Source organism: Cynocephalus volans, chromosome 2 (genome assembly GCF_027409185.1).
Source record: "Cynocephalus volans isolate mCynVol1 chromosome 2, mCynVol1.pri, whole genome shotgun sequence".
Classification (NCBI taxonomy): Eukaryota; Metazoa; Chordata; class Mammalia; order Dermoptera; family Cynocephalidae; genus Cynocephalus; species Cynocephalus volans.
In genome coordinates, this window is record NC_084461.1 from 205861841 (window position 1) to 205873263 (window position 11423).

Sequence of the window (11423 nt, forward strand, 5' to 3'; positions counted from 1 at the left end):
AGGGCTGCCCCAGAGGATGTCTGGTCACCAGGTCACAGGATGGTGTGTCTGGGCCTGGACACCAGGGGGTGTGCGGGTGCCATTCCTGAGGAGTCTGGAGGTGATCAGAGTTGAAACCACCCTCCTGGCCCTGCCTGGTGCCATCTGTTCAGGGCTCACTGCTGTGACCTCCCCACCTCCTGGGCCCACATGGCCCTATCCATGCCCAGCCCCCTAACATCATCAGACACAGGGGCCTGACTCAGGGCCCAGTGTGGTGTCAAAGAGCTGGGGGGAGGGAGGGTCTCATTTGCATGAACGGACCCTCCCCCTGTCAGAGTATGAAGAGGGGGAGCGAGAGATGTGGGGAAGCTCTGCTTCAGCTGCGGGGCCACAGAGACAGGACTCGGGGACAATCTCCACCATGGCCTGGTCCCCTCTCCTCCTCACCCTCCTTGCTCACTGCACAGGTGACTATCTACTGGGCCAGGGAAAGGACCTTGGGAAGACCATGGGGCCCTGCTGTCTCCTCTTGTCTCTGGACCAGAATCACCATGTCTGTGTCTCTCCCACTTCCAGGGTCCTGGGCCCAGTCTGTGCTGACTCAGCCACCCTCAGCATCTGGGGCCCTGGGCCAGAGGGTCACCATCTCCTGCACCGGCAGCAGCTCCAACATTGGTATCTTTGGTGTGCACTGGTACCAGCAGCTCTCAGGAAAGGCCCCCAAACTCCTCATCTATGAAAACAACAAACGGCCCTCGGGGATCCCTGATCGCTTCTCTGGCTCAAGTCTGGCAGCTCGGCCTCCCTGACCATCACTGGGCTCCAGCCTGACGACGAGGCTGATTATTACTGTCAGTCCTTGGACATTGGACAGCAGCCTTCATACTCGCACAGTGCTCCAGGCCAGCGGGGAAGTGAGACAAGAACCTGCCGTCTGCCCAGAGATGGGGCTTCCCAGTGCGGCCTCCACCGACGGCCAAGCCAGCTGCTTCCTTTCTTTGTTTGTCTTGCTAAAACTGGGGTCTGAGGCCCACTTAAGGTAACTCTGTCTAGAGGGAGTGTTCTCCTCTTGAATTCTGTCCCCTAACGTTTCCTTGGTAGCAACATATGGTCTGATTTTCTTAAATCAAGCAGAAATCTCTGCACACCAGGCACAGGCTGCCCTGGAAACCGAGGCCACGAAAGATGCTTTAATCTGCTGGGGTTTTCATAGGAAAATGCCACACACTGGGTGAGTTCACGACAACGGATTTACTTTCTCACAGTCCTGGACTGTGGAAGTCCCAGATCAAGGGGCTGGCTGGCAGGTTTGTTTTCTATTGAGGCCTCTCTCCTTAGTCTGCAATGGCCACCTCCTCACATAGTTCTTCCACAGCCTTTTCTCTGTGTGCACACAGCTTAGTTTTTTTTTTTTTTTACTCTTTTTATATGGACACTAATCCCATTGGATGAGGGCTACACTGTAATGATGTCATTATTGTTAATTACCATCTTCTAGGCCCTATCTCCACGTATAGTCAGTCATACTGGGGATTAGGGTTTTCACATATTAAATATGGAGGGAGCACAATTTCAGTCTATGACAAAGGGTCAGGGCATAACCAGGGGCACAGAGTAAAGCTGTGTCTGCCCCAGGATAGTCAACATCCCAGAGGTCATCCGTCAACACCATTTACTGAACACCTACTATGTGCCAGGTTTGAGTCAGCGTCATTAGGTCAGGAAACACTGTGAATAAGACAAGAAGGGCCCCTTCGCTCAGGGAGCCGGTAATATCAGAGGGAATTTAGGTACAGAAGGAAAGTACCTCAACACAAGGAAAGCCATACAAAGCCAAACAGTATTGTCCTAAAAAGCTGATAGCTTTTGCCTTAAGAACAGGAAGAAGACAAGGATGCCCACTTTCCCCACTGCTATTTAACACATTGTTGGAAGTACTCGCCAGAACAGTCAGTCAAGAGAAAGCAATTAAGGGCACCCAGATTGGAAAAGACAAATACAAACTGTCCCTGTTTGCAGATGACGTGGTCATATACAAAGAAAAATCTAAAGATTCTAACAAAAAACAAACAAACAAAAAAACCTCTCTGAGTTGGTAAATGATTTCAGATAAGTTGCAGGATACAAAATCAACACTCAGAAATCAGTAGCATTTTTAAACTCCAGTAATGAACTAGCAGAAAAAGAAATCAAGAAAGCAAGCCTATTTACAATAGTCACCAAAATAAATAAATACATAAAATACCTAGGAATAAATTTAACCAAAGATGTGAAAGATTTCTACTGGTAGAGGTGTCTGTGAGAACCCCAAATCACTGCTGAAAGAAATTAAAGAGGGCACCACATGATGGAAAGTCATTCCATGCTCTTGGACTGGAAGAATTAACTTTGTGAAAGTGTCCATCATACCCAAACCAATAGACAGGTTAGTGTAATCCCTATCAAAATACCAATGGCATTCTTCACGGAAATAGAAAAACTAAACCTAATACACATGGAACAACAAAAGACCACATAACCAAAGCTATCCTGAACAATAAGCAAGCAAACAAACAAACAAACAAACAATTAAATAAAGAGAGGTCTGCATAATACTACCTGACTTCAAATTACACAAAGCTACAGTACCCCAAACAGCACGGCAGTGACATAGAAACAGACACTCATACAGATTGCACAGAATAGAGAACCCAGAAATCCACCCACGTGCTCACAGCCAACTGACCTGGGACAAAGGCAACAAGAACATACATTGGGGAAAAGAATTCTTCTTTAATAAACGGAGCAGGGAAAACTGGACATCCATATTTAAAAGAATAAAACTAGACCCATACCTCTCACTATACACCAAAATCAACTCTAAATAAATTAAAGATTTAAATAAGAACTGTAACTAAAAAACTCCTAAAAGAAAACATAGGGAAAACATTTCAGGATGTAGGACTGGGCAAAGACTTTAGACTATGACCCCAAAAGCACAGGCACCAAAATAAACAAATGGGATGATATCAAACTAAAAACCTTTTGCACAGCAAAAGAAACAATTAACAGAGCGAAAAGACAAGCTACCGAGTGGGAGAAACATTCACAGACTATGCATCTAGCAAGGGACTAATATACAAAATATACAAGGAACTCAAACAACTCAACAGTAAAAAACAAGTATCCTGATTCCTAAGAATGGGCAAAGGAGCTCAATAGGCATTTCTCAAAGGAGAAATATACAAATGGCCAACATGCGAAAAGATTGTTCACCATCAATAAGCAGCAGGAAAATGCAAATCAAAACGACGGTGACATATCATCTCACCCCAGTTAAACTGGCCATTCTTAAAAGGACAGAGAATAACAAATGCTGGTGAGTTTGCAGAGAAATAGGAACACTCCTATGCTGTTGGTAGGACTGTCAATTCGTGAGGCCGTTATAGGATACAGAATGTAGGTTCCTCAAATGACTTCAGATGGAACTGCCATATGTCCCAACCATCCTGCTGTTGGGTATGTACCCAGACAAATGGAAATCATCATGTTAAAGCGATACCTGCACTACCGTGACCTTTGCAGCTCCATTTACAATAGCCAGGATCCAATGTAAATGTCCATGAAGGGATGACTGGGTACGGAGAATGTGGTATATATACTCGAAGGAATACTGCTCTGCCATAAAAAAGAATGAAACTCAGCCATTTCTAGTGACATGGATGAACTTAGAGAAAATGATATCAAGCAAAATAAGCCAGGCACAGAAAGAGAAATACCGCATGTCCTCACTTGTAAGTGAGAGCTAAAGGAAATAAAGAAATAAATTGAAAAAGGAAGAAAGAAAGAGATACAACAATCACAATAACTCGCTGAACTTGCAAAAGGAGAGAACAGAACTGAGGTCACCAGAGCTGGAAAAGAGGGAGCGGGAGGCAGTGGGTGAGAAATTGGGAAAAGCCAGGAAAGAATGGTCACATTTTGTAATGTTGAATATGCTAATTATCCTAATTTGAACATTACATATTTAACAAAGATATTGATAGTCAGTGTCACACATCAAAGATACATACAATCAATTACATTTCAATAAATGAAGAAGGAGAAAATTCTGGAGAGGTCTGTGTTCTCTCTAATATGCATATTTTATGCGATATAAGTTATTAAGTTTACTCCCAAAATGACTTTCCTGAAATTTAGCTAGTCCCTCATTTATTAGCTAGAGAGGAGTAAAAGTGAAGGAGGAGCCGGCGCTGAGGCAGGCACAGAGGTCACCGTCGTGTGGGAGAGCGCTTTGGCCTGCAGCAGCTTGCAGCCCGGTGCTCCGGTGCTTCGCAGTCTTCGCTTTAGAACATTGTCTTCCGGGAAGGAGGACCAGGGGTGTGCTGGGTGTGGTTCTGCCTGCAACCCTGAATGGCCAAGTTCAGCTGAGCTGTTTGGCCTATGCTATCTGGAAGCTCAGCGACCACCTTTCAGAAGAAATTACAGTAGGCAGCACCGCTGTAATTCTCTGTGATTCTTTGTCTTCGTTCTGCGTCATCTGTGCCGGATACAGGATAAGTTCCCACACATGGACTAATGCCTCCTCAGTCCTAAGCATCACATCCAGACAACGAAGCCCCCAGAACGAGTGAGACATCTCCGCCTTGCTCCACTCGTAAGGAATCCTGGCCTTCAGGACGACTGGACCCGATCACTCACACCACCTGCCCTGACACCATCATGGGGAAGTGGCGGGGGTTGGGGGGGTTGGATTGCCTGTTTGGTTTGGGCAAAAGAGGACCTCTCCTCGGAGGTGAAAATTAGGTAAATCTCACACTAACCACCTGCTTGGGAGATTTGGGGTTCAGAAAGGAGAGGAAAAGAACAGGTTTGCCTAACTGGGCCCACCACGTGCATCACTCTGCCTCCCACTCTCAGTGGTAGCTCGTGTTGGGTCGTGTCCTGAAGATGTTGGGAGCTGAGCAGAGGACACAGGCTAGGTGGCTCTTGTCCACAAAACTACAACTGGAACTCTCTGACCTTTATAATGTCTATGCAATCAGTCAATGTCCTGTGAAGTGAAACCACTAAAACCTGTGCCTCCTCGGGTGAGGACACACCCAGGGGCTCGGCACCAGTCCCTCTCCCCCTGGTCACACCACCCATGTGGGGCCACCTTCTGCTCCCATCTCAGTACAGCTGGTCCCCAGGTCGCCTCCGGTCACTACTGAGAGTCTCCCCCTTGGGGTCCTGCTCACATAGGTGGTACCTCACTGGTGGTACCTTAGTCATCCTCCTCTTCTGTGTCCTTGGAGCTGGGATCAGAGATACCGTGATACTGAGTCAGCTGTGACTCTGCCCCTTAAGGACCCAAACCCAACTACTGACAGCTCTGATTGGGCCACTTCATATTTCAAATAATACCTTCTTGTTAGTTTCCTATTCCCTTTCCCAGCTCACTTATCACCTATGGGCTGATGACCTCAAATATTCCTCTAGTATACATTGTCATATAGAAGACGTGAACCATTGGGGGGAAAAAAACAGAGTTAGCAAAATAAAAGTTGCAATCCCTCTTGGGAACCACTCCAGGATCTGAGAAAAGAAATCCCTGAGCTTCCACTGACTTTTATCTTCATACACAACACTTTAAAATCGAGATGTTAGGTTAATCTCCTTGGGCATTTCAGTGAGCAAATTACACAAGAGTCACAGGATAATTTTTTAGAAGTTTAACAATGACACTCATATACGATGGATGGGACGTGTGTCAAATCTTTTATTCAACTGATAAGTTAATGAAGCCTGATAAGAGTGAAACCTGGTCAAAAAGCACTTTACACACATGGTATCTACACTCCAAGAGGAAAGGAGCTTTGAAGCAAATTTCCTGTGTTGGAGATAAGCTGGCTTATATCCTGCAGGGAAATAAAGCCAGAAACTTTATATTTATCTTACCTCTGACAGAAATCTACAAATGGAAAAGCTTTCATTTATGAGAAATTTCTAACAACTGACATGCAGATTTTGGAAGTTCTCCATCTGATACTTCCTACCCACTCTTTCCTAAAGGGGGATCTATTTTCCCTCTTTCAGGTGTCTCATGCTCTCCTCATGTCATACTCTTTCACCGAGAGCTTCAGCCCACCTTCCCTGCCAGCCCCAGCAACCTCTGCAGATCATAATCCACCAGCCAGAGGCTCCTCGACTGACAAAGTTCATCTTTTTAGATGCCTAAGACACTGGTCCTACCAAACTACTTCTCATTTCTGAATCTCATCCTTCAGTTCCAGGGAGCCCCTTGACCTGGATCAGGGTGTCCATCTCTGTTCGTCCTTCTACATCTGCTGTGTGAACTTCTCTTATCCTCACCTTGACTTATTCCCTCAGCTCCACACTGTGCGGATCTTCTCCTCCTGTACGGTCTCCGGACCTTTGTTCCTTCCCAGTCCTCAGCTTGCAGCATTGGACTCTCTTGTCTCCCTGCCTCCAGTGGTGAAGGTGAGGAAGGAAGCCACCTTCGTACCCTAATCTATTAGGTTTGCTCATCAAGTTAGCTCCTCAACCGAGGATGAGACACTCCAGATCAGCTGGTCAAACCCACTGGCAATCAATGCACCCAACAGAAGACAGATGCTCAGTAAGTATTTGCGCATGCAGACCTGCTTCTCACTGGGCACGTGTACTGGCCTCAGGATGGGGCTGAACTGGGAGAGGGTCTCCAGTAGGCCTGCTCCTCTCTGTGCCCTCAGCCTGAGAGCTGACAGGGGCACCCGCAATGGAGAGCACCCGTGGGCAGGGAGGGGACCACGGACAGCTTCGTCCTGTGTGTGAGGGACGGCTCAGCCTGGGCCAATCCAGTCCTTTAAGTTCATAGGGAAGGGAGCAAAGTTTCTACTAAGAACCACTGCATCAGCAAAGAGGAAGTGATCCTGAGTAAGCACAGGTTATAAGCACATTTGTTAAAGTTAGTTTCTACTTTATAATGAATAAAAACACATAAAATGTCTGCTGTATGCTTAGATCACACAAAAAAATCTGAAAACTGACTACTAAAAGCATACATGATGTAAAAACACATTGTGATTTCAAAATCAAAATGGACCATAAATTTTCTTTCAGATGAACTTATAATCCGAATGTATTTAGGTGACTACTTTATATATACACTAATTTATTACAAAATCTGGCATTCAAATTCTCACAGTCATGGCACGACATTGTAACGTATTCATTAACGGAGATTTCAAACTGACAAGTGGCTCTTCCTGTCTAAGTCCATGTGACTCCACACACACAATAATCAACAGTCTGGTATACACACTTTCAGAAATGTTCTAGTTATACAGAAGTCTTGGTTTCTTTTTGTGGTTTTGGTAATAGGATCATCTTTTCATAAAGCTTAATTTTTCGGACAGAAAAATATGCATTGCATGTCCTTTCAGGACAAGGAATCTTTATTTTTTGGTTTGTCTGTTTATATTAAACAGAAAAAAAGCACTCACTCTTCAGTATAAAACTTTTGTTTTCCTTAACCCACCATTCGGAGTGGTTGATCCTGACAGGTCAGGATGATGTGGGATCTGGGCAATGGATAGAAGAGTGGGGAGGCAGGGCAGCCCCAGAGGATGTCTGGTCACCAGGTCACAGGATGGTGTGTCTGAGCCTGGACACCAGGGGGTGTGCGGTAGCCATTCCTGAGGAGTCTGGAGGTGATCAGAGTTGAAACCAGCCTCCTGGCCCTGCCTGGTGCCATCTGCTCAGGGTTCACTGCTGTGACCTCCCCACCTCCTGGGCCCACATGGCCCTATCCATGCCCAAGCCCCAACATCCTTAGACACAGGGGCCTGACTCAGGGCTCAGTGTGGTGTCAAAGAGCTGGGGGGAGGGAGGGTCTCATTTGCATGAGTGGACCCTCCCCCTGTCAGAGTATGAAGAGGGGAAGCGACAGATGTGGGGAAGCTCTGCTTCAGCTGTGGGGCCACAGAGAAAGGACTCGGGGACAATCTCCACCATGGCCTGGTCCCCTCTCCTCCTCACCCTCCTTGCTCACTGCACAGGTGACTATCTACTGGGCCAGGGAAAGGACCTTGGGAAGACCATGGGGCCCTGCTGTCTCCTCTTGTCTCTGGACCAGAATCACCATGTCTGTGTCTCTCCCACTTCCAGGGTCCTGGGCCCAGTCTGTGCTGACTCAGCCACTCTCAGCGTCTGGGGCCCTGGGCCAGAGGGTCACCATCTCCTGCACCGGCAGCAGCTGCAACATTGGTATCTTTGGTGTGCACTGGTACCAGCAGCTCTCAGGAAAGGCCCCCAAACCCCTCATCTATGAAGACAGCAAACGGTCCTCGGGGATCCCTGATCGCTTCTCTGACTCCCGGTCTGGCAGTTCGGCCTCCCTGACCATCACTGGGCTCCAGCCTGACGACGAGGCTGATTATTACTGTCAGTCCTATGACAGCAGCCTTGGTGCTCACACAGTTCTCCAGGCCAGCGGGGAAGTGAGACAAGAACCTGCCATCTGCCCAGAGATGGGGCTTCCCGGTGTGGCCGCCGCCAACGGCTAAGCCAGCTGCTTCCTTACTTTGTTTCTTTTGCCTAAAACTGGGGTGTGAGGCCTACTTAAGATAACTCTGTCTAGAGACAGTGTTCTCCTCTTGAATTCTGCCCCCCTAACCTGCCTTTGGTAGCAACATATGGTCTGATTTCTGAAACCGAGAAGAAATCTCTGCACACCCGGCACAGTCTGCCCTGGAAACAGAGTCCATGCGAGATGCATTACTTTGCTTTGGCTTCTATAGCAAAAGACTGGGGACTTCACCACTCATGACCAGTAATTTATTTTCTTACAGTTCTGGGGGCTGGAAGTCCCAGGTCAAGGTGCCTGCAGATTTATTTTCTCCTGAGGCCTCTCTCCTTAGTCTGCAGATGGCCACCTCCTCTTAGTTCTTTCATGGCCTTTTCTCTGTGTGGGCACAGCTTAGTTTTTCTCACCCTTTTTATAGGGACGCCAGTCCTATTGCACTAGGGCCCCACCCTAATGATGTCATTACTCTTGATTAGTGTCTTCTAGGTCCTCTCTCCACATATAATCACACAGGGATCAGGGGTTTGACATATGAAATTGCAGGGGGCACAATTCAGTCTATGACAAGGGAGAAGAGTGTGGCTGTGTCTGACCCAGGAAAGTCAACATCACACAGGTCATCTGTCCACACCATTTACTGAACATCTACTATATGCCAGGTTTGAGATGGGGTCATTAGGTCAGGAAACAGTGTAAACAACATGGGAAGGGTCCAAGCCCCTAGGGAGCTGGTTAAGTCAGGGCAAAGTGTGAGGACCAAAAAGTAAAGATATGAGTTGGAACAAGAATTGTGTGAGGAAAATAAAGAAAGTTGAGATTAGCAAGGTGTGGGAGGAGCCTTAGAGATGCTGGCAAGGAAGATATAGAGTCTGAAGAAGTTTATGAAATCCAGCTGCTACATAGTCCTGCATGAGGAACAGAGCATGAGGTGTAGAATAGTCCTGTTCTGCATGTTTCAGAGTAGCCAGTACTGAGGAATGGGGTGTGGTGAAGAGAGAAACTGAGGCTGGGCTCTTAGACACTGTATTGGTGTGAGTGAGCTGCAGCCAACATAGAGACCATGATCAACTACACTCTGCTGATGCAGAATTATTTGTAACACACATTTTCAAGAAATAAGATGAGCTCCTGACAAATGATATTGTTTGTCAGGAGTTCTAGAAATACACACCTCTGAATTACTCTCAACAAATTCGATGAAAATTTCACCTGTGCCTCTGAAAAATTCCAAATATTGTTAGAAGAATAAAACTTAAGGAATGAATTCGGTCCCCTCACACTCAATGGTGTCCACATGTTAGAAAACTGTGTCTTTGGGGGATCCATTCAAGATGGTGGAATAGATGGTCTGCAGTGTCACTCTGTCCCACAAATCAACCAAATTTACAACTATAAAAATGTAACATCAGCCAAGCTGGGGCTGCTGGAGCTCAGGGGAAGAGGAGGAGAGACCTACGGAGTTCATGAAGGTGGGAGAAGCTACGATGAGAGAAAGAAAAAGCTGCTCTGAGCATTTCGGGCCACGGCTTCTTTAAGGCTGGAGCTGCTGAGCACATGGAGCATGAGCCAGCAGAAGCTGCAGCTGTGCCCTTCAGATGGAGTAAATTGGAGGCAGTGGGAGAGAAGAAGGCCTTGGTGGCCCCCAGGACAGCAAGACCACTAACAGGATTCCGTGGACCCACGCAGGAGCGAGGAGCCATAACAACTGAAAAAAGTGAGCTGTTTAGATGCTGTAGAGTCATTGCAAGGGACCAGTGCAGGATCCATCCCATGGGAAGTGTTTGGAGCATGGCGGTGGGGGAGTCGTGCCCACCAGGGGAACACTGGGAAACAGCAAAGACCGCAGATCTGACCCCCAATCAGTGCAGGACCACTCAGAGGAGACTGGTCGGGAATGCAGAATTGCATGGGGTGCAGTTTGATGAAAAACCTCAGGCCCAGATCAGAGATTCTACAGAACACAGATCCACCAGGTCTCTGGAGAGCTGGAAGTACCTATAAGGTCAACTGTTAAACCCTGAGCAGCACAAAAAGCCTTCCCTAGGGAAACAGCAGCAAAGTAGCAATTTAAACAACCACACAGCTCAAGTACTGGTTCCCACAGGAAGTTCCCCCATGTTAGAATGAAAGGATAAAAAATTAGTTCCAGCCCAGGCACACCACCAGCACCTCAGAGCCCACCCAGGGACCTGGGGCAAGGAGAAGTGGAACAGACCTCTCTCCCACAACCAGGCACAAAATGCCAGCACCCCGGGGCCCACCTTGGGTCCCAAGGCATGGAGAGGGGACTGGACCTCTCTCCCACAACCAGGGACACCATGCCAGCAACTTGTGGCCCGCCCAGGGACCCAGGACATGGAGAAAGGGACCGGACTACCCTCCCACAACCAGGGCACACTGAACAAGTGCCTCGGGGCCCACCCAGGGACCCGGGGTATGGAGTTGTGAACCGGACCACCTTCCTACAACCAGGCACAACATGCCAGCACCTTGGAGTCCCCCAGGGACCCAGGGCATGGAGAAGGGGAATGGACCTCTCTCCCGCAACCAGGTACAACATGCCAGCACCTCAAAGTCCACCCAGAGACCCAGGGCATGGAGAAGGGGAATGGACCCCTCTCCCACAACCAGGCACACTGCACCAGTACCTCAGGGCCTGCCTGGGGTCCTGAGGCATGGAGAAGGGGACTGGACCTCTCTCCCATAACCAGACACACCAAGCCAGTGTGTCAGGGCCTGCCCATGGACCCAGGGCATGGAGAGGGGGACTAGACCAGCCTCCCACAACCAGACACACCATGCCAGTACCTTGGGGCCTGCCTAGGAACATGAGGCATGGAGAAGGGGATCGGACCTCTCTCCCACAAGCAGGCACACCATGCCAGTGCCTCAG

At 48.0% G+C, this 11423-nt stretch overlaps 1 gene segment (V, D, J or C); it reads left to right on the forward strand.

Moving 5' to 3' along the window:
* Nucleotides 1–403: 403 nt before the first annotated feature.
* Nucleotides 404–8510, forward strand: LOC134370763 (immunoglobulin lambda variable 1-40-like). The segment is given in 3 exon segments: nucleotides 404–449; nucleotides 559–763; nucleotides 8318–8510. Coding segments are annotated over 3 exon segments (444 nt in total).
* Nucleotides 8511–11423: the final 2913 nt, after the last annotated feature.